Here is a 24,021-nt window from a genome sequence, read left to right as displayed (position 1 = left end):
TTTTTTAAAAAGACAATTTCAACAAGCCCTTCATAAGTGTATAGGGAAAAAAAAGAAAGAAAATAAACATTAAATAATTTGCGGTAAAAAGCAGACAAGTTTTGTAGTCTTGCTATGTTTTCGTCTGTGGGGCAATATCAAAGAACATGTGGCTGGGTGGTATTACTGGAGGGCTGCAAGGTGTCTAGTGCCTGCATCAGGCCTCTGTAAATTCCATGTCAGGGGTATTCTTCCTGTAAAAAGAGTCTTGAAAGTCCAGCTTCAATACAACCTTTCATAAATAAGTATATGAATAAGTATTGTTATATTTCTATTAGCAGACACTTAATAAGAACAATAATAATTTAATACTTTGAATTACTTGTACACACCCAGCTTACCTCGACAGGTCAGGAAAAGATCTCTCCCATATCTGAATCTTTTACTAATATTAACTGTATTTCCAATTTTTACATGTTTGTATCAGAGTAAGATACAGTATCCTAGTAATATTTTTGTAATACAGAAAGAAAAGAATCCTTTGGAAAGAGATGAACTCAAATTTTTTCATGTTAGGTTTGTTACCATCTCAAAGAAAATATATAATCACCTCCACCGGCACGTATCTAACAGCACTATGAGAAAGGAAAGAGGAGGAGAGAGAGAAAATTTGCTATAATTTTGGCAAGCCATAAACTATGAACTGTCATTTTCAATTGTTGACAGTCTTCTCAATTGTAGGTTTGTGTACTATCAGTGTCATGCATATGCAGTCTGTGGCATTAAAAGAAAATGAATTTTGATGACAGATGTTTTGCAACAATTTGCTCAACTAGATAAGGTCTAATTCCATGCCTGATATGTCACAGGGTGCAAAATAGACTCGTCTCCATTGTGACTTTCCTGAATTTGAGGGTTTTCTGTATGAAACTCGTGCTTTAGGAAGGGGTAAATCCAGTTCCAAGTTGCAAGGTTCTCCTGCTTGGTAGCCAATTAGTGGAATTTGTCAAACTGCTCTGGTGCCCAGCACTACAGCAAACAAGGTCTTTAGTGAAGTTACTCTGTGCGGAGGCAAGAAAAATTATATCATTTCTGCTTGTAAAGCAAAAAGACATGGGGATGCTTGTTCCTGGTTACACAGCAGGCAGCTCATAGATCACAAACCTTCTGACCTCTGCTGCTGAAGTCAGAACGTCTTTTTTCCCTTAATATACTGTCTTCCACTTACATTTATAAACGAGCTGATTTCTGGCTGACATTCCACAGTAGTCTTGTTTCCAAGTTTTACCGGCTATATCTGTTCAATCTGGTGTGGAAAACTGTTGTCATCACCCAGCACCAATACACATAAGGTGAAAAGATTTCATCATCAAACATCAAAATGGTGCTACTGTAATAGATTAGAACCATAAGATCACATTCTTAGTTTCACTTGAATGTTTTCTTACATCATTTTTCTTATTATTTATGTTGATTCTGTCAATATTATGCTGTTACCTGGTTCTCTTCTACTGCTATTATATCTTCAAACATCCTTGATATTTTTTTCCTTTCAAGTGAATTGTTACTATTTTATCAATGTAAAATAAAACCATCAACCAATGTGTTATAATTCTTTATTTTTTCTGTCATTTTTGTTAACAGTATGTTTTTTGAGTTGCTACAGATTTAAATTTCCTTCTCTTTCGGATGTTTTCCCCTTTCCCTGCTTTGGCAAGCAGTGATTTACTCTGGATTTCAGACTGAGCTCAAATGAACATACTCTGTTTTTAAAATCAGAAGAATAACTTCACAGGATGCAGTGTATTGTCATGGCAAAACAGAATTTTTGTATGTGTTCATATCATAATTGAGATGGCAGCATTTGACTAGTGTCTCTTAAATTGCTATTGCATCTTGGAGCAGAAATAAGAAAATTTTTTAGCTTTATCTCTATTCTGATGTGAAAAGGAGCAATTTTGGTCATCTCTTGGTGAAGAACAGAATATATCCTAAGACGATCTTTTGATACATTCAAAGGATACTACCTATCCAAACATTTTGGAGAGAACAGTTAATGCCCGTATGGTACTGGCATTGCTGGTCTTCCTCTTCTAATGGTTTTAATTAAAACAGATGAAGATTATGCATCCAAAGTGAGCTACTGGATCCATTTAAGTTGATGAGATACCTTTGACTTCTGATAGTGCCTAGTTTTCGCTTCTAATGTATGTCTTTCATTTTTGAGTTTTGGGAATTTGAAGACAAGATGACTTTATGATGGCAACGTGCAATAATATATGCAGACTGTGTGTAGCGGTGGCAGTAATACTATGAAAATTTAATGTAACTAATCAACATAAATTTATTTTTTGAGGCAGCTGACTTATTTTGGTTTCAGCTCAGAAAATCATTAATTGGGTACTTAATTTCATGCATGTGACTCATCTGTTGGCTTGGAACAACTCCTATACTTCAATTTGAACATGCAATTCACATTCTTAAGGATTTTGACTGTATGAAGGTAGTTCTGCTCGTATTGCTATGTGGTTCTTCAATCATCTATGAATGATCAATATCTGATATTTCTGTGAATATTGCATATGCAGCCACCTTTCTCATTCTTTGCAGACCTGATGAAAGGTTTGTGTGTGCAAAAAACTGCTCTAATAAAAGCAAAGTCCCTTTTTATGAACTTTCATGCTTAGACCGTCAGAGCTATAATTACTCTATTAGACTTTAAACATTAGGTGTTTGAGTAATGGTACTGCTCCAAAGACGAAAGGGCATAACATTAAACTTCCAAGTAAACAGCTTGACATCTGAATAACAGTGTCTGTTTGTGAATTATCTCTGCAAAATATTTAGCATTTTAGCATTGTAATATCAGAATAATGCCATTTGGGTGAAGACTTGCTTCCACATACTTTTCTTGGATTTAGCTTATCATGTTACCTCCAAATAAAGCAGTATTTTAAGTCATGCATTTTTATGCTTCAGAAAGTTTTGTCACAAAATACATGAACAAATACCCTGTTACTAAGGGGTGGAGTTGACTGTTAAATGCCTTTGCCTTATCAAGTTTAAGAGTCCAGTTCAGAAGTCTGATGGTGGACTGGGCTAGAAACACACAAGTATATATTCTTGAATAATATCTTCTGCCTCTAAAGATCTTTGTACCCTGTTTCTTTAATAGATGCTTTTCTCCAGGAATGTAAATGATATTGTAGAAGAGGTCACACTTACAGGTCTGTGAAAGAAAAACTGGGGATTTAGTTTGAATGTGTGAGATCTAAGTGGGCAACTGTGCAGTATGCACCTAGGATACTCTTTTGTCATGTACATCGTACTGCTTTCAGCAAGCTAATGAGATGCTAAGTGCCAATCTATGAGTTTTGGGAGACAACCTATGTGATAGCTTGATCCTACTGAAGCGGTATAAATTTTCTATGAATTCATTGAGTCTGAAATTTCCTGGCAAAAACATGTTTGTAATGCATTGATAGACAGTTCTGGGTTAATCCTTTGTACGTCTTGTTGTACATTATCTTGAAGAGGAGAGTGACCAGCAGGTCAAGGGAGGTTATACTGCACCTCTACTCTGCTCTGGTGAGGCCCTATCTGGAGTACTGCGTCCAGTTCTGGGCTCCCCAGTGCAAGAAAGACAAGGAACTATCAGAGTCCAGTGGAGTGCTACAGGGATGATTAGGGGACAGGACCATCTCTGCTATGAGGAAAGGCTGAGGGAGCTGGGCTTGTTTAGCCTGAAGAAGAAAAGGCTGAGAGGGGACCTTCTATATGCCTATAAATATGTTAAGGGTGGGTGTCAGGAGGATGGGGCCAGACTCTTTCCAGTGGTGCCCAGCGACAGGACAAGGGGCAATGGGCACAAACTGAAGCATAGGAAGTTCCATCTGAACATGAGGAAGAACTTCTTCACTGTGAGGGTGACAGAGCCCTGGAACTGGCTGCCCAGGGAGGTTGTGGATTTTCCTTCTCTGGAGACAATCAAGACCCGCCTGGACAAGGTCCTGTGCAGCCTGCTGTAGGTGACCCTGCATCGGCAGGGAGATTGGACTAGAAGATTCCCAGAGATCCCTTCCAACCCCTATCATTCTGTGATACTGTGATGGGATGCTGTTTCTGTCACAGAATGTTTACATGTAAATGAAAAATACAGTATTATTGTGGTAAGGCTTGACATGACTGTACACCTTTTCATTTGGTGGTGCTAAGCAGTAGGCAACTCAAAACAAACTTGCATGCAACCTTATCAGTAAATCTCTTTCATGGCAAAAAGCAGAACAGGACTAAAAACACACCCATTAATCAAATAACTTGTTCAGCTCAGGATATGGTGTCCTTTTCTTTCAACTGAAGGTTTAACTGTCAGAGGGAAAGAGAAGAAGTGTAGTTCTACAATGTTATCTTGATTACTTCTAAGAACAAAATTATTAAGATAAGGAAAATGGGGCAGTGTGTCAAATAAAAATGACAAGAGTGATTAAATAGAAGGACCACAATAAGTGGATCCAGGTAGCTAGACTATCAAATGTAGTTATTTTTGAAAACAGAACTTGCATAAAGCTCATATACTGATTGATTCAAAGTCACATAAGAGAGGAAAATAGCAAAAATCAACATAAAAAAAAATTGTAACGTAAAAATGATAAGGGACCCATGCTTGTTTGAAAATCAAATATTACAAAAGATGCAAAAATCCATCAGTCCTTCAATAAGAAATAAAATAGGCAGAGTTTTCTTTAGAAAATATAATACGTAAGTGCCGTAATTTCCAATGCATCATATAGTGTAGATGTTTGTTGGTAGCATACCAGAGACAGATTAAATAAAAACTCCATTAGGTTTCAACATACTATAGAAAATGGACAGGTTTTGTTAAATATTACTGTAAAAAGAACAAGTACTGAGGAGGTGCAGCTTACAAAATATAATCATGGCTCCATATGTTCTGTGGCATGCTGTATCAAACTTTGTATCATGAAAGCCCATGGCCTTCTATATTGTTGGTACATTTTTATGGAAGTATAAACCCCAGTAAAAAGTAGATTTTCATCTAATCAAGTATTAAACCAATCTATTTTCAGTACTATATGAAAAAAGGAAGAAATAGGTCTGTTTATTAAAATAAAGATACTACTATATTAATGTTACTTTTAATATTTAACACAATAAGGGACTTCAGGAAAACACATAAAACCAGTTACTGCTGTTGAAGAAATATAATTTTACCACCTGCTGTTAATGTTACCAAGTTTTTTCAGCATGACAGTTGACTGCATATGAAATCAAAGTGTTTAGGAACTTGGAAGATCAGTGATTTCAATTTATTTTAAAATAATAATCTGCTGCTTAGTGTTTGGAGACATTTGCTTTTCTTCTTTGGGGATGATTTGAGAACATTTCGTGTGGCATTTAAGCCTGTGGGACATCATTTTAATTCTGTGCCTGCTAAATTCCTTTTGGGGACAGTTTGTTGAAAGAAATGTATGAGCATTTTCAGCAATTTGTTCTAAGTGCAGAGAAACTTGAAATATTTGCTTTGGATTTGGAATTATGACAATAATATGAAACCTGTCCTGGGTTTGGCCAGGACAGGGTTAATTTTCACCGGGAGCTGGGGGGCGGGAACTCTCTCACTCAGGAGGGAACAGCGGAGGTGCGGTCTGAGAGACAGGTTCTGTTCTGCGGGTTTGTTTTGTATATTCCCCTTTTCTGTATCGCTGTTGTTGCAGTTCCCTTTGTTTGCTGTTCTGTTAAACCGCCCTTATCCTGACCCACCAGTTTCTGCCTGGTTCTTTCCATTCTCCTCCGCACCCTGGCGGGGGGAGGGGCAGCCGCGTGGTGCTTTTGTTGCCGGCTGCATCCAAAACCAGAACAAACCACAAAGTAATTGCAATGTAAAGATCGTGCAAATTATTTTCTGTATTCTCTCATTGCTATGATCTTGAAAAGGCACTCTGCTTTCCTTGTTCATTCCGATCCTCTGGAGGTGACCTCCAAGTTATTTTTACAGCAGATGAGCAGCAAATTCTCTGATCAGGATTAGAGGGGCCCTGTCTCCAGCCAGGTGGAGGAAAGGGACAACCGTGTTTATTGGACGATGTGGATTCGGTGGCCTGGCACGTCAGATCCACAAGAGTATAAAGCTCTAGTGGACACTGGTGCACAGTGTACTTTAATGCCATCAGATTTCAAAGGGTCAGAGTCCATTTGTATTTTGGGAGTGACAGGGGGGTCCCAAGAGTTGAGCGTATTGGAGGCTGAAGTGAGCCTCACTGGGCAGGAGTAGCAGAAGCACCCCATTGTAACTGGCCCCGAGGCTCCATGCATCATTGGTATAGACTGTCTTAGGAGAGGGTATTTCAAGGACCCAAAGGGGTATCGGTGGGCTTTTGGCATAGCTGCTGTGGAGACGGAAGAAATTAAACAGCTGTCCATTTTGCCTGGTCTCTTGGAGGGTCCTTCCGTTGTGGGGTTGCTGAGGGTTGAAGAACAACAGGTGCCAATCACTAATGCATTCTTCTCCATCCCTTTGGCAGCAGAGTGCAGGCCACAGTTTGCTTTCACCTGGAGGGGTGTCCAGTACACCTGGAATAGATTGCCCCAGGGGTGGAAACACAGCCCCACCATTTGCCATGGACTAATCCAGACTGCACTGGAAAAGGGTGAAGCTCCAGAACATCTGCAGTACATCGATGACATCATTGTATGGGGTGACACAGCAGAGGAAGTTTTTGAGAAAGGGGAGAAAATTGTTCAGATCCTTCTGAAAGCCGGTTTCGCCATTAAGCGAAGTAAAGTTAAGGGACCTGCGCAAGAGATCCAGTTTTTGGGAATAAAATGGCAGGATGGGCATCATCAAATCCCAATGGATGTCATCAACAAAGTAGCACCTATGTCCCCACCAACCAGCAAAAAGGAAGCACAGGCCTTCCTGGGTGTTGTGGGTTTTTGGAGGATGCACATCCCAAATTGCAGCCAAACTGTAAGTCCTCTGTACCACGTGACCTGGAAGAAGAATGATTTTGAATGGGGCCCTGAGCAACGACAGGCATTTGAAGAGATTAAATGGGAGATAGTTCATGCCGTAGCCCTTGGTCCAGTCTGGTCAGGGCAAGATGTTAAAAAAGTGCTCTACACCGCAGCCAGGGAGAATGGCCCAACCTGGAGTCTGTGGCAGAAAGCACCAGGGGAGACTCGAGGTCGACCCCTGGGGTTTTGGAGCTGGGGATACAAAGCATCCGAGGCCTGCTATACTCCCACTGAAAGAGATTCTGGCGTTCAAGCTGCTTCAGAAGTGGTCGGCACTGAAGCACAGCTCCTCCTAGCACCACGAATGCCGCTCCTGGTCTGGATGTTCAAAGAGAGGGTCCCGTCTAAGCATCATGCCACCAATGCTACGTGGAGTAAGTGGGTCGCGCTGATCACCCAGCGTGCCCGAATGGGAAACCCCAGTCGCCCAGGAATTCTGGAGGTCATCATGGACTGGCGAGAAGGCAAAGATTTTGGAGCATCGCCAGAGGAGGAGGTGACACGTGCTGAAGAGGCCCCACTGTATAACCAGCTGCCAGAAGATAAGAAACAGTATGCTCTGTTCACGGATGGGTCCTGTCGCATTGTGGGGAAGCAGCGGAGGTGGAAGGCTGCTGTATGGAGCCCTACACGACAACTTGCGGAAACTGCCGAGGGAGAAGGAAAGTCAAGCCACTTTGCAGAGGTGAAAGCCATCCAGCTGGCTTTAGATGTTGCGCTGAGAAAAGCGGCCAGTGCTCTGTCTTTACACCGACTCTTGGATGGTGGCCAATGCCTTGTGGGGGTGGCTGCAGCAATGGAAGAAGAACAACTGACAGCGCAGAGGCAAACCTATCTGGGCTGCCCCGTTGTGGCAAGATATTGCTGCCCGGCTAGAGCAGTTGGTTGTAAAAGTCCGTCACGTGGACGCCCACGTCCCTAAGAGTCGGGCCACTGAGGAACATCAAAACAACCACCAGGTGGATCAGGCTGCCAAGACTGAAGTGGCTCAGGTGGATCTGGACTGGCAACATAAGGGTGAACTTTTTATAGCTCGGGGGGCCCATGACACCTTGGGCCACCAAGGAAGAGACGCGACATACAGATGGGCTCGTGACCGAGGGGTGGACTTGACCATGGACACCATTGCACAGGTTATCCATGAATGTGAAACATGCACTGCAATCAAGCAAGCCAAGTGGGTAAAGCCTCAGTGGTATGGAGGATGATGGCTAAAATATAAATATGGGGAGGCTTGGCGGATTGACTACATCACACTGCCACAAACCCGCCAAGGCAAGCGCTATGTGCTCACAATGGAGAAGGCCACCACCGGATGGCTGGAAACCTACCCTGTGCCCCATGCCACCACCCGGAATACCATCCTGGGCCTGGAAAAACAAGTCCTATGTCGTCATGGCGCTCCTGAAAGAAGTGAGTGAGACAACGGGACTCAGTTTCACAACAGCCTCATAGACACCTGGGCCAAAGAACATGGTATCGAGTGGGTTTATCACATCCTCTACCATGCACCAGCCTCTGGAAAGATCGAGCAGTACAATGGTCTGCTAAAAACCACTTTGAGGGCAATGGGGGGTGGGACTTTCAAAAACTGGGATATTCATTTAGCAAAGGCCATCTGGTTGGTTAACACGGGATCCACCAACTGGGCTGGTCCTGCCCATTCAAAACCTCAGCGCCCCGTAGAAGGGGATAAAGTCCCTGTAGTGCACACGTGGAACATGTTAGGGAAGACAGTTTGGGTTAGTCCTGCCTTGGGCAAAGGCAAGCCCTTCCGCGAGATTCCTTTTGCTCAAGGACCTGGGTGTACCTGGTGGGTAATGCAGAAAGATGGGGAAGTCCGATGTGTACCTCGTGGGGATTTGATTTTGGGGGAGAATAGTCCATAAATAAATTGTATAAAGTTAATTGTTAAATAACCCTGTCACTGTCTGTTATCACTGTTATAATTGTTATATGTTATACCATTAGTAGCATAGTAAGAATCGTCCAGATTAAAGGACAGACTTTTTGATGAAAACCTAGCAGAGCACAGCTGTTATAGAACTGGACCAGGTTTTCAAAAACTGGCACCCACCAACTTCATCAAGATCAACATCTCCTGCAGACTGTGGGCACGGGCCTCACCAGATACATCAGCCGTGAGCTCCGGATGCAGCAAGTGACAGCCCATCACCACACATCACCTGTCCTGCCACGGGAGACCATTACGACAGATGGAGCCCGAAATCATGGATTTAATGAACTCAATGGATACTTTAGAGTGATGATCCATAGACTAAGGGAATGATATCTGGAGACAGGAGAAGTGGTGGTGATCAACTGGACAATGGGGGACCTTGGCATGACGTAGATGGTATGGAATAAGGGGTGGATAATGTCCTGGGTTTGGCCAGGACAGGGTTAATTTTCACCGGACTCCAGGAAGGGGCACAGCCCGGTGGCCTGACCCAACCCCAACCTGGCCAAACAGAGCAGGGTATTCCATACCATGTGACATCATGCTGGGTTCCATTGCGGGGGACGGCGCTGCGGGAACTCACTCGCTGCTCGGGAGGGCTCAGCGGCGGTGTGGTCTGAGAGAGTGGTTCTGTTCTGCGGGTTTGTTTTTGTATATTCCCCTTTTCTGTATCGCTGTTGTTGCTGTTCCCTTTGTTTGCTGTTCTGTTAAACTGCCCTTATCCTGACCCACCAGTTTCTGCCTGTTTGTTTCCATTCTCCTCTACACCCTGGTGGGGGGAGGGGCAGCCGCGTGGTGCTTTTGTTGCCGGCTGCATCCAAAACCAGAACAAACCACAAAGTAATTGCAATGTAAAGATCGTGCAAATTATTTTCTGTATTCTCTCATTGCTATGATCTTGAAAAGGCACTCTGCTTTCCTTGTTCAAAGGAAGGTTCTGTTTTGTTGGAAAAATACTCAGTATCTGAAAAATTTACAGTGTAGCAGCGTTCATTGCTAGTAGTCAGTCCTCAAAATGACAACATAGTTTGGAAGTGAGAAATGTCAGAATAAAATGTGTGTTTGCCATTTCCATGGTAATGCCTCGTCAGGGCTGTTTTAATGCAGTGGAGTACAGATTTTGAAATTATGTCTTTATCTTGAGAAACTCTGAAACTCTACTGTGTTTCTGCAAGGTAAACTTAATTGTGTAGTCATTTGTAATATGGTACTTTCAGTAAATCTCCCTGAAAAGACTTCCCTCAAATTTTCAGGTCTGGCAGCAATATGAGGCTAAATCTAGAAAAAATAAAACCAAACCCCAACTAAACTAAACCCCCATACCCCACAAACAAGAATACCATTCCCAAAATGTCCCAAACCAAACTGTCCCAGACACAGTGCCAGCCTATTAATGTAAGCATTTTAAACGGCAAAAGTCAAATTAAGGTGACAGTCTGGCAGTACTGAAGTAAGAAGAGGTTTGGCCATAGAATATAACAAAACAGGAATTAATTCTTGGTAAACAATATTTTAAAAATAAAGAATGTATTCTATTTTTTTCTAATTTTTTTCAAAATTTATACAGTTGCTTGCATTTCTCTCACTTTGGAAATGAAAAATATGTTTTGTCTGGGGTTTTTGGTTCCTAATTATTTTCTGCATTTTAACAAACCTTCAGGCAAAGACTAATGAAATTGTTTTGCTACTTTCTCTGCTGTATCAGGAACTATAGAACTAGATTGTGATGGTGACATATGATGAGAAGCTCAGAGACATAATTTTTGTTCTGAAGTAGATTTTTTGGTTAACATTTATACTCCTTTGACATTCACTTTAGCTAGCTGCATGGCTTTATGAACCCTGGTCATGTGAGTAATTGATTCAGTACACAGAGCTCTTTATTTAACATTTTTATTTCTTTAACAGGTATATTTTACTTTTGTAGTTAACCTTCATTGTGCTAAAGGTTTATTACGTAAAAATGTAATTCCTTTCTAAAGTATTCAAATAAAAAGTTCTAGTGCACCTTATTATGTATTTAGTTTGCAGTGTGAAAGATGTATATTAAAAGATCTTTAAAAAATATTGAACTAAATTTTATGTTGGCTTAAATTGGCAATTTCATTTTCTAAGGCTCTCTTAACAAAGCACTCTCAGTGTGTAACAGAGGTATAGAAAAGGGAATCTGTGCATTTTTGATGGGAGTTATAAAATCTCTAATTTTGAGAATGGTAACCTGGCATCTGTTAATTATGAAAACTGTTTTTTGTCACTTCAGATCTTAGTTCATATGTAAGCTAGGAAGCAACCAAGCCGTCGTCTGGTCTCAGCCTTGGTGTCATCTGAAGCTATAGTTTTTTTTAGAATTCAAATTTCATTCAATACCATGATAGTATTAGAAAGGTGAAGAACACATTGGGAGGTAGTAATTTCTGAAATCCTCTTTCCTATAAAATTATGACTAAGACATAAGGCTGACAAAATGTTATGTAAAAAAATCATGCAGTTCTTATTTTTCTGGGTGCTTAGAGAGGAATAAGAATGTTTGATGAATGAAATGTCTTCCTGTATTGGTAAAATGTAACTAAAACAAGGCACCACTTCTTTCTAGCTAAGTAACCTGAAAAAAGTCACAGTTGTGGACGTGTCAGCAAACAAGTTCCATTCTGTTCCAATTTGTGTACTCCGGATGTCTAATTTGCAGTGGTTGGATATTAGCAGCAACAACCTGACAGATCTCCCAGAAGACATAGACAGGTAGTTTATGTTCTAATTCATTGACAGGCTTGTAAACTATAAAGCAAATCTAGAAAGTAGCAAGCTTCTAGGGGACACCACTAATGAAAAATCGTGTGAAAAAATCACATTTGGAAATGCTTCAGATAGTTTTGCATGTAAGCTTTGTCGTTACTGTTGATGGATTAGGTAGGAGAACAGAAACTACATTTTCTAGCTCATTGATGGCAGATCGGTCACTCAGTTTCTCTGCTGTCAAGTTATCGAATTATATTTTCTGCTGCATTCCTATTAATTTTTTATTGTATTCAGGCATTGTGATTTGGGAAGTTCATGCACATACTCTGCCCCAGCTCCAGCTCATCACATGGAATTGGCAGCAATATGTCTCTTGAGGGTAGATGGGGTGGAAAGAAATGTGAACTAAAGCATATTTAAGTTACTGAAAGAATCTGATAAACTTTGACAGTAATGCAGAAAAATATAGGTAAGATGAACAAAAATGCTGACAATCCTCTCATCCTACTCTGAAGTATATATGCATGTGCATACATTTACTTCTGCTCTCAATTTAGAAATCCACTAGAACTAAATTTAGAAGAATCATGCTGATCCCTATAACGAGACTTCCTAGCCTGAGAAAAAACACTTTTTTTATCTCTAAGCCTATTTATTCACTCTCGAGTCCTGTTGTAACCTAGTTTACAGAACTTTGCATAGGCATAAGTAAATCAAAATACACATTAACTAAAGTTTATAACAAAAAAATTGATTTTTTAATTGATCTGTGTATAGAGATCCCTGAAGCAGAAGAAACTTCACAGAAAATTCATTCAACCTTAACTTTCACAAGATCTTTGTTACTGGGCAAAAAAAAACATTTTTGGGACATTGTGTAATCACAGATTTCGCTGACAGCAGGGCTGAAGTCTTCATTAGTATTAATAATTCACATGCTCTAGCCACAACAGCATAAACCTGCCAATTTTTTCCAGGGGATCTGAGCAGAGAATTGGTTATTTCATAGAGCTTCTAAGGGGATATTTTAGTTTTATGGGAGGATACCCACTCAACTTGAGGGTCATTTTTTCCCTGTGATCTCTACGTATTTCTCCGTCTCCAAAATCTTCTACATTTCATCTTCTCCATTTCGTATGGAGTTGCCAACCTTGATAATAAAGAATCATAATCAGATGCCACAAAACAAGGTTTTCTTTGTTTGGCTTTCAGTTTTGAATTTTGAGATCTCTTGGGCTCATGTGTATCCTGAAGAGATGAGAAAATGTCAGGATACCCCCTCCCTCCCACTAAACTGGTACTCTTGTTCAACTTCACGATTTCAATGTTTGCAGTGTTGAAGAACCTCAGCGAACTACCATGAAGCCTGTAATTAAAAAATATGAGTTGGCAATAAACTAAAGTCTTACTGAATATCTGTCCCAGAATTCAAACAAACCTTATGGGCCTGATAATCAATAGCCTGAAATGGTGTTTTAGGAATGGACCCTTCTAGTCAAATGAGACAAAGTATTTTTCATCAGTTTACTATGATGTTTTTCTTCTATCATCTGCTTCATAGAATAAACTTAGAGCCACACGTTACTGTTGCATTAGGAAAAGCCAGGGGAAATAAAACAAAAGAAGCCCAATGCTTTCCTCCACAACACATTGTCATTAAATTGATTTCAGTGGGACAACTTGCAAGAGGCGTGTGATCAGGAGCTGGTCTTTCTTTTGGTCTTTCTTTTGCTCCCCACAGTGCTAATTACTGGTGAAAAACTATAGACAGGAATATACTGCCAAGCACAGACATATCTAGTTCATAGAAACCAGCATATGGCAAAGGTGTACGCTGGTGACACGTATTTTTCATTAGTTCCATGATGCACTGGGTGAGGCTTTATATCATATTCTGTCAACATCTTCTGTATAAAAGCAAAGTAATTTTCACAGCCTTTTAGCTTGAGCGTTCTTCTGAGTACTTGTCAGAGGTATGCTATCAATATCTATGGCGTTGAACCAGGACTGGAAATTTCCATTAAAGCTAATGACAATTTGTGAAAGTGTGGTATGAGTAACTTTTGAAAAGCCAAAGGTGGTCCATGTAATTGTTCTTCTTTTACACAAGATTAAGTCTGTATTGCTGTTTTGGATAGATGCTCCTGCCTGGCATAAGTATTTTAAGTTATCTTTGTCTTTTAAATTTCTACAGGTTAGATCAACTGCAGACACTTCTCCTACAGAAAAACAAGCTGACTTATCTTCCACGAGCTCTGGTCAATATGCCAAAGCTCAGTTTGCTAGTTGTCAGTGGTGATGACCTGGTTGAGATACCCACAGCTGTCTGTGAGTCAACCACAGGTTTAAAGTAAGTAGAAGTGAGAGAAAGGAATATGTTCTGAAGAAGATAAGGCAGATGCATCCAGGAGAAATACTTTCAGAAGCATCAATTTCTACCACAGCTGGTGGTCAAATTATGACCCAATTTGTACCAGTGCCCTTAAAGAGGTATTAGAGAGATTTGAAATTGCGGAGGAGCTGCAGCTTTCCAGATTTCATCTGCCAGTTCCCCACACTGAGCATCTATATGCCTAAACTGCTATTCCTGTGTAGACTTGGCCATAGTAGATCTAACTCTGGAATCACAAGCCATGACCTGGAGTGGGACCAGTAGTCTGGCAGTTACCTGTTGATCAGCTCAGTGCAGTCAAAAGTATGCTGTTGGTAGTGGGAGATATGGGTAGTTAAAAGGCTAAATACTGCCACATGTGTTTAGTAGTTCATTTATTCTTTGTAGTGAAACTGCATCTTGTTGCTGCATGCAGGATAAGACTAAAAAGCCTTTTATCCTGCAATTACAATGATCTTGTATTTCTGCAGTCGACGTTCAAGACTTTGGTTTTTAAACAATTAAAGAGTCTATACTGGGTCTGGCTGGGATGGAGCTAACTTTCCCTGTAGCAGCCCTTATAGTGCTGGGATTTGTAGCTAGAATGATGTTGATAACACACTGAGGTTTTTGACTACTGTTGAGTGGTGCTTTCACAGCATCAAGGCTGTCTCTCCAATCCGCCCCCACAAAGGCCAATAGGCTGAGGATGAGCAAGAGGTTGGGAGGGGACATACCTGGGGCAGCTGACTCAAACTGACCAAAGGGATTTTCCACACCATCTGACCTCATGCTCAGCAATAAAAGCTAAGAGAGAGAAGAAGGGAGGTGGGTCATTTGTTACGAATGTGTTTGTCTTCCAAAACAACCACTACATGCACTGAGTGCCTGCTTCCCAGGAAGTGGCTGGACATTGCCTGTTGATGAAAAGCAGAGAATAAGTTATGTTGCTTTGCTTTGCTTCAGTGCATGGCTTTTGCTTTTCTTCATTAAGTTGTCTTTATGTCAGCCTATGAGTTTTTCATCTTATATTCTCCCCTTGTCCTGCTGAGAAGGGGGAGTGAGAGAGGTTCTTGGTGGGCATCTGGTCAGCCAAGATCAGCTGACCACAGGCTGACAGCAATTCATCAGGTTTTAAAAAGCTGTGTGATTTGTTGGAACATTGTTCTTTTGAAAGCAACAATTCTATTGTTTTTGTTCCTTGTTGGAGTGGTAATATCATCAGAGATTTTCAGAATGCTCTGCACTTAATTTGCACTTTATGCAAGTTGTTTATTTAACTGTCTTGTTCTTCAGCTGCAATGTGTAACTTTAGAAAATTTGCAAATATGACACAACTTACGTCCAGTCATGCATTGTAAAAGACAAGTAACATAACAACAACCAAAAAACGGAGATACATACTGTCAGCTAAAAGATACTGGCAAAATTCCAGATTGCCAGGCAGTGTTGTTAGGGTAGAGTTCATACAGCTTATTAACAGATGTGAAATTACAGTGTAGTCTGTCAGAAATTCCATAATAAAGAAATATATCTGTTATTGCAAAGAATGATTTATATAGAAAGGCAAAAAGAAAGACATAAATCTGATCATTTTTACATGGAAAGTGAAGTATATAGAAGGTGCCATTTGAAATCTTTTTTTCTAATAATAGATGGATCCTAAAAATGCCATAATGCAAAAGCAGAGCATATGTTCTTTACGTTTCACCTTCTGGAAGTAGTAGCAACTTCTGAAACCCCATTTGTGTTGGCCAGTGATGTTCAGAATCCTATTGCATATATTCTTGTGTTAATCTTTCTCTAGATTCATAAGCCTCAAGGACAGCCCAGTTGAAACTATTGTATGTGAAGACACCGAAGAAATTATAGAAAGTGAACGTGAACGGGAGCAATTTGAGAAAGAGTTTATGAAAGCATACATTGAAGAGCTAAAGGAAAGGGGTATGTGTTAACTTGTAGCAAACTTCTTGCTAGCTGGGATATAAATGCAGACATACATTTGGAACATTGATTTTTAAGACTACGAGCAATATACCCTAAAATGTAATTGTCTGTTACGGTATTAAGTAAGACTAAAAGTGAAAATGTTGACTGCATTTTGTAAGTGGTTTGGGCCCTAACAAAAACACTTGATATTGCACAAATGTATACAAAATTCATGGTGTGTTTATACATGCATTAACCTTAATTCAGTGATAATATATTCAATGATTATCCTCATTCTCCAGATTTACTTACCTCTCTTTGGATTAGCATTAGTCATTTTAAATACCTACAGAAGTGCTTCTTCTCCTCAAAAAGAGACATGGTGTATACACAAAATGCTATTTCCATTTCTATAACATTCTTTAACAGCGTGTCTGTATCAATGTACCAATTGTTTAACCACTGTAAAATTATTGTAGTAAAATCACGGTTTTTGTCTTTATTGCACAGCACCTGAAAGTTTACATATTACTTTATTTTGCTTTTCTGTCTCAGATTTACCATAACAAAGTAACTGTCAGTCACAGAATCACAGAATCACAGAATGTTCAGGGTTGGAAGGGACCTCTGTGGGTCATCTAGTCCAACCCTCCTGCCGAAGCAGGGTCACCTACAGCAGGCTGCACAGGACCTTGTCCAGGCGGGTCTTGAATATCTCCAGAGAAGGAGACTCCACAACCTCCCTGGGCAGCCTGTTCCAGTGCTCTGTCACCCTCAGAGGGAAGAAATTCTTCCTCACGTTTAGACGGAAATTCCTGTGCTTCAATTTGTGCCCGTTGCCCCTTGTCCTGTCGCTGGGCACTATTGAAAAGAGTCTAGCCCCATCCTCCTGACACCCACCCTTCAGATATATCTCTTGAGTCTTGTTTAGTAAAGCACATTAGGAAACAAAGAAAAATTTCCTGCAAGCCAAAATACCCCATACCCTCTGTTTAAATCTCTCTGAGAGTTTTTGTGTAGAAATAAATTTGTGCAGAATGAATCTTATGGTATGTTTCCCTTCCTTGAATTTCATATAAGTGGTCTCTGTAGTAGTCCTACAAGACCTGGTAAAATAGAAATGTAAAGAAAGGCCACAGGATGTGGCTGTAGAATATTTTTCATGTACTGATACTGGACTTTTGCTCCTTAAAGTCCATTAAATGCACAATCAAATATTCAAGCCATCTACTTCTAAAGTGAAATTTGCTGTAAGTGCCAGATTCTGATAACAGCAGCAACAGTGGTTAAAAGGGAGAGAAGGAATCGAGGAAAAACTGAGATCATAATTTGGCTTTAGAGATACTCATGAAATATGTAGTGATGCAGTTGTATTTACGTACTTGTTGAACACACATTTGTGCCTAGGATAACAGCTACCAGGCTACCTGAAATCTGCATTTGGCCCTGTCAAGTATAGGCCAGCTCCATACTCCTTTGGGGCAAAGCAACTCAGAGATACCCTTCTCTGCTTTCCTAGACAAAATTTACCTCAATACTTTTTATGCTGAGCTTGGATCAGGAATCACTCTTGGATTTCCTGTTTCTGAACTCTTGTGCTATAGGTTATGCCAATGTCAGCTTTTGAAAAGCAGACTCGAGAAGGAATATCTTCTGTATAACATGAGCCAGCAGAAATACTGAAAGATAGCACACAGATCTCTTGTAGAGTACCTTTGAAATAAGACCAAACATAGCTGTTTCTAGCTAAGGGCTCCATTTATTTCTGCTGGATTAAGTAGTTGAAGTCTGAAATATATTTCTTTTTTCTCTTTTCACAGATTCTACTCCTTGCTATACTAGGAAAGTATTACTCAGTCTTCAGCTCTGAAGATCAAAAATCTCTAAACCACTAGTGAATATCTGAGTAACTCTATTTTTATCCACCTGAACTGAAAGCTACTGATGGCCAGAAGCACTTCAAAATCATCATGAGTTTTTTTGTTACTGTAGTTGCTCTTAGTAACTCCAGATAAAACAAAGAACAGTAGAACCTTCATAAGATGCTGTTTCACCTTGTGAATCAACATATTTATTTTCAAGAATAGTAAGAGCCACTAATTTACATATGGACCTGCTGAAAAGAAATATTCACCGTAAGAAAGTATACACAGGCATATATGCCCTCAGGATGAAGGCATAGTACATTGTAGTTGAAAGAGTGGAACATAAATATTCATCTTAAAAAGAGATTTGATTTTAAAAGAAGGGAAGGATTAATTTAGAAAATGAATGTGATCTGTTGTATTCTTAAGACCAAACAGCACACTAATTTCTTTACAGTATTTAAAGTGCGAACACATGCATAGCTGTTTGCATTTACTTTCTGTTCTTCAAGAAAATTTTCCTCCTTGGAGTTTTCAGTTTAGACAAGTTTCAACAACTTTATATACAGAAACTGTAGCAATTCTGCGTTTTTCAAGCATATTATAAGCTTTTACCTGTTTGCAAATTCAAATACCAATGTGACTGAAACTTCTGTGCAAAGCAGTCTTGTAATATAGCACTGTATTAAATAAGATTTTAAGAACTAAGAAGCCTGAACAAATGCTATCAGCAAAATGGTGATAAAGATCTTCCACTAATGGTTTCAGATTACAGGATTTTGTGGACATGTACCAGAATTTTCCAAGTTGTATAAGAACGAGGTTGAGGGATAAAAAGTTAAAAGTTGCTTGCTATTTAATAATCTGTTTATATATAATTATGTAAGTGTATATACTGTAGAGTTTCAGAAATCTAGTTTTACCTATTTTTTTTGTTTAATAAATCAATACTTTTTAATCTAAAAAGACTTGAGACTTTGAGAATTTAGACTAAAATTAGACTCAAATCAGAAAATTTAAATAGTCCTAAACTTACGACTGCAGCTAGGGGAAATGATATTTACATCTTGCTTTTTTACTATAGATGAGCTATGTCCAGTTTTGTGCAGTAGAGTACCAATCAAGTCAGTCATATTCAAAAAACAAAGCAACAAAGGATGTGCTTCTCAACACTTCCATATAAAAAAATACTGCTTTTGATGTTTTATTTCCTTTTTAATGTTTTAACATTAATTCTTTTGAAAGAAGAGAATTAGTAAATGCTAGGTATGTTATTTATTCCAGTCACAAACTCCTTCATTTCTATTACTATCCAAAATGAAACCCTCTCTAGTTGGTCTCTAGGTGTTAATGCTGATTTTAAGCAAGTCCTGGAACAAAGAAAAAGTTTCAAAAAAACCCAAGAAAATTATACATTGATCTGAAGCAGAATAATGGAATATGAGAAATGTTTTTTTATTATGAAGATACCGAAATATAATAAAATAGTGGCAATCAAAGTGGGCAATCAGGCTATCTGAAGCTACCATACCAAATTTTCTTTCCATGAAATGACAAATTTGATTAATTAGGTATTGATACTGATGTAATAAACTACTGTAAGACATCAGATTTGGCATTGCTTGAAATTTTATTTCTAGATTTCTATTGTTGTCTAATATGATCCACTGAAAATCACAGGAATGGAAGTTTATAGAATGGAGATGTCCATTAGGGGAGTTGTAACTTTAAGAAAAACTAGGGGTGCAAACATGTTTAACTAAACAAAAATTCCTGGTGTAAATTCTAGTGTCAGAACTGTTGGATATATGAACAGAAGGGACTTGAATAGAGAAGTTGTGTTAGTACATATTTAGCAATGCGTAGAATTTCACTTGCAAGATTTCTGTTGTTCACAGATAAGAGGGGTGCAGATAAACTGGAGAACATTCAGAAGAAAACTAACAGCATAAATAGAAAACATACATTTGCTTGTCAATGTTTATGAGTGAAAAAACACACTCTAGAAACAGGATTTTTTTACTGTAGCAGACAAACCTAAGGGAGAAGACTAAAACTTGAGTTCACAGTTTTGACCTAGAAACAGTAGGCCCCTTTTTCAGCAAGAGTAACCACGGGAAAACTGAGAAAACACTGCTAAATTCTCAGTCACTAGTGGTCTTTAAGCCCAGGTTAACACTTTCCTTAAGAAATTGCTGTAACACTTAAGCCAGGGAAAGTGCAAGGTCAATGGCACATGAGGGATCAAACTATTCTTCCCCAGCTTGAATTTGGACCTCTGTGTATCTAATTTTCATAGAATCACAGAGTGGTTTTTGTTGGAAGGGACCTTCATATAGCATCTAGCCAAGCCATCTGTCACTGACAGGGACATTTTTCACTAGATCAGGTTTTGCAAAGCGCTGTCCAACCCTCCCTTGAATACTTTTTATGATGACGTGTCCACAACTTCTCTAGGAAATCTACTGCAGCATGTCACCATCCACATTGTGAAGAATTTCCTCCTTAGATCAAAATTAAATCTACCTTATTGGAGTTTAAAACTTTTTCCCCTGTCTTGTCACTACAGGCCCTGGTAAAAAATCTTTCTCCACCTTTCTCAAAAGTCCCGTTAATATATCAAAAAGCTGCAAGAAGTTCTCCCTGGAGTCATCTCTTTTCCAGGCTGAAAAACCCCAGCTCTCTCAGCTTTTCTTCACAGGAGAGGTGTTCCAGCCCTCTGACCATTTTTGTAGCCCTTCTCTGCATCTGGTCTAACAAGTCTTTCTTGAACTGGGGACCCCAGATCTTGGTGCAGTACTCCAGATGGGGTCTCGCCAGAGCAGAGTAGAAGGGGAGACTCACAAGCCTCGACGTGCTGATCATGGTCCTTTTGATGCAGGATATGGTTGTCTTTCTGGGCTGCAAGTACACATTGTCAGCTTGTGTCCATTTTTTCATCCACCAGTATCTCCAAGTACTTCCCTGCATGTCTTAGAGCATTTATTCCTACTGCTTGTAGAACCTCGCTTCCTAAAATCTCATCCACAGAAAGAAAGGATTATTTTTCTCACTGAATTTGCCAAGTACTTTTGTTTAAGGGGAGGATGGTGTACATGTACAACTGTCTCCAATACACCTAAGAAGTCCAGTGGGTAATGTCAGCTACATGTGAAAGTCCTAATTTTGACATAACTGCATTTGAGTTCTACTTCCATGTCCTGTACGGCAAAAATGCTGTGAGAGCGTACTTATCATGGGCTGTTAAAAATAATTTTAGTAGTGTCATCCTATGAAGTACAAAATCTGTGTGTCAAGACACCTCATTTAGAACTGGGTCTAATTTCATGGTTTTCTACCCAACTTGGTTTACTAGTAATTTTACTTTAAACTATCCTCTTTCACTAAAAAACAATCTTTCCAGAGAAGAGAACTCTCTTACTGGCATGTTACATACTTTCTTTTTCGGTTTTTGAAAGTGAATAATTTTATGAATTAAAGAAATTGTGTGTATTAATGGCACTTTATGCTATTTTCGAGCTTCTGATGGGAGATACTTAGATACCTAAACGAAAGTAACAGTTTTTTTCTTCTGAGCTGCAAATTCAACATGGATGTATTGTGTACAGCATTTTTATTGGCTGTGACTATCTGCCAAATACTACACTTCTTAAAACTCAACACTTTCATTCTGATTCCCAAGCAGCTGCTATTCAAAAGATGTAATACTGGGAACAAATGAAGTATGTGTTATAGAATACTCACTGGTTCAATATGCAAAAGTAAATAAGATAATTACTTTTCATTGTGACCCTTTTCCTTGTTCTGCATTGTTTTGGCCTTGTTTTTAAGGATAACAAAATACAGGCTAGGAAGATAAACTTACTATGAAAGCAAATAAATTGAAATTTAATTAATGAGTACCTACAAGTAACACAGTATTGTATCAGATATTGGTTTAAAATTTACAGGGAACGCTGGACAATAAATTATTTTTTATTCCCTTGAAATTCTACACATCGTCAAAACTGTTTTACTACGCTAATTTTTGCAAAGGAAGGACAGAATAAAATGATCAATAGGGAATGCCCTATTCTTGACAACGTGACGATTTCAGTAGCTACTAGGTCCTGGTCTGTGGAGGGTTTCTGTACAGATTAGCTCCTTCTTCACAGAGTGTGGGAGGAGATTGGAAAGTAGAGTTGGTTTTTTTTTGGTTTTGTTTTTTTTTTCCTGATTTTGAGGCCTCATTTGAAGTAGAATAAGTAGAAGAACTGTAACTCAGTATAACTCTGGTTATACACCTCTCGGGTAACCCTTCTATAAGTTGAGCAGTTCAGGAAGTCGCCTCTCTTTTCAATAGTTGAATCTGCTACTTGTGCTGATTCCAGCTGTGACTGTATTCTGTCCTACGGTTTGCCCTCTTCTTCACATCACTGGTCTATTAACAGCTATGGGTGCTGCTTAGTGTAAATGGGGGATCTGCATAGTGTTTCAATACATAAGGATCATTACTATCTCTTACCTCTTCCTGGAACTTTCTGTTTTCCTGTTGCCAACTACAACATAACTACTTGAGATTCAGAGAATCCTAGTAAAGACACATTTTATGCTTTAAAAGCAGTTATATCTTAAACTTATTACCTCTGCTATGTTCAGAGCTTCTATTTTCCACTAATACTTCCAGCCTTTTCTTAAAATCAACAGCGACATTTCCAAAGTGAGGAAATTAGCTGTCGAAATGTGCTGAATAGATCTGTAAGGAAGCATATCAGCTTAGAGAATTAAAAATCAGTTTTAGGCTATACAAGGGCAGCATTTGAATCAACATTTACATATACAAAATTATATTTTCTTTTTCGTTCGTTACACGGGTCCAGACAAGTTAAGGCTGAGTATGCCTTTGGCCCTGTGTGATGAAGTAAAATAGTAGGCTTAGCAAAAACAATGTTACGCTGTAGGGCCTTGAGCTGATTAACACATTTGGTCCTCCTCTGAGCTACTGAAGGTGATGTCCGTGCCTGGGACATATCAGATTTTTTGTGCGTACACTAGTTGCACTCTTTTGCACAGAGGAACACCACAGCATATTTCTTTGAGACTTCCTACAAGTTTACGAACAGCGTGAAAGGTTAATCAATGTTTCATTCTTATTCTGTGTGTGTTGGTTTAAAAAATGCCAAGATATGTCACCTGTAGTATCTGTATAACTTTCTATGAAGACAAATATTTGAAAATAAGTTGGTCCTAAGTTTGTTGTGGTGCTGCCCTGGCCCCAGGGAGGTAGAGCAGATCAGCTGTCTGCTCTCAGTGCACTCAGAGAAACTGAGTTCAGTGGTTAGACTTTGGCAACTGCAGGAAACACAATGTCCTGTAGTTGCTTTTCCCCTTACTTTAGACTAGTGTAAGGTTATACTGTATTAAGCTTTCAGGCTCAGGCTCAGGGTGGAAAGACTTCAGGACTCTGCTTCACCTGTCTTTCCTAATCTTTCTTTTTCTTTCATTCTCTTATTTATGTAGCAATCAAAAACTCAGAAGTTCATATTAAAACCCTCTTTTACAAATGAAAAAAAAAATTGGCATATGATTTTCAAGAGCTTGTTGGCTACCTCATGCTGACAGATCAACTGCTAAACTGGCTTGTCCCTGAATCAGCTGCAGTAATTAGCATTTGGCATGTGCTCTTTGTATAACCGGTGTTGGCATGCTGGTTAGATGTTCTTAACAGAGAAATACTATATCCTGGCTGAGGGGATTAGTTTATATCTCTTTTCTCTCCTACCCATCTGTCACTTACTGCCCTAGGCATGACACTAAATTAACAGTCTGATATTTGCTACTTAAGCATTCCTTGTTTTGTTAAAAACATATTACATGCTTCATCCCAGGGCACATCACAAACTAGCAGCGAGGCTCCGGCTCCACCTGAAACCTTACAGCTGTGGGACAGGTTTGCTGCCTGCAAAGCTGAGGAAGAGATGGGTGTGCTTTGAAGTGAAGCAAACAGGACGACTATCTTTGAACCACAAGGAAGTGGCAAGTGATAGCGGTGGACAGCTCTCTGTTGCAGGAGATGGAGGCACTTGCCTGCCAGCCTGACCTGTTGTCCAAAGAATTTTGCTGCTTCCGGGGGGTGTGGATCCAGGATGTTGTGGAGAGACCACTAA

At 39.5% G+C, this 24,021-nt stretch overlaps 1 protein-coding gene across 8 annotated transcripts in view; it reads left to right on the top strand.

Annotated features, from left to right (window-relative positions):
• The window catches only part of LRRC2 (leucine rich repeat containing 2), a 95,401-nt gene extending 73,537 nt beyond the window's left edge, over nucleotides 1-21,864 (top strand). For 4 of the 8 annotated variants that reach the window (XM_075411130.1, XM_075411125.1, XM_075411124.1 and 1 more), the window contains exon 2: nucleotides 6,525-10,981. In XM_075411130.1, the coding sequence (XP_075267245.1) occupies nucleotides 6,851-7,936 (1,086 nt within the window). In that variant the 5' untranslated portion in view covers nucleotides 6,525-6,850 and the 3' untranslated portion in view covers nucleotides 7,937-10,981. Of the gene's footprint in view, nucleotides 1-6,521; nucleotides 10,982-11,567; nucleotides 11,714-13,904; nucleotides 14,061-15,888; nucleotides 16,026-17,830 lie in introns of those variants that run through there. The other 4 variants (XM_075411128.1, XM_075411123.1, XM_075411127.1 and 1 more) reach the window with 2 other exon arrangements.
• Nucleotides 21,865-24,021: the final 2,157 nt, after the last annotated feature.

Source organism: Opisthocomus hoazin, chromosome Z, assembly GCF_030867145.1.
Source record: "Opisthocomus hoazin isolate bOpiHoa1 chromosome Z, bOpiHoa1.hap1, whole genome shotgun sequence".
Lineage (NCBI taxonomy): Eukaryota > Metazoa > Chordata > Aves > Opisthocomiformes > Opisthocomidae > Opisthocomus > Opisthocomus hoazin.
The sequence above is the reverse complement of the archived record's forward strand: the minus strand, read 5'-3'. Positions and strand labels throughout refer to the sequence as shown.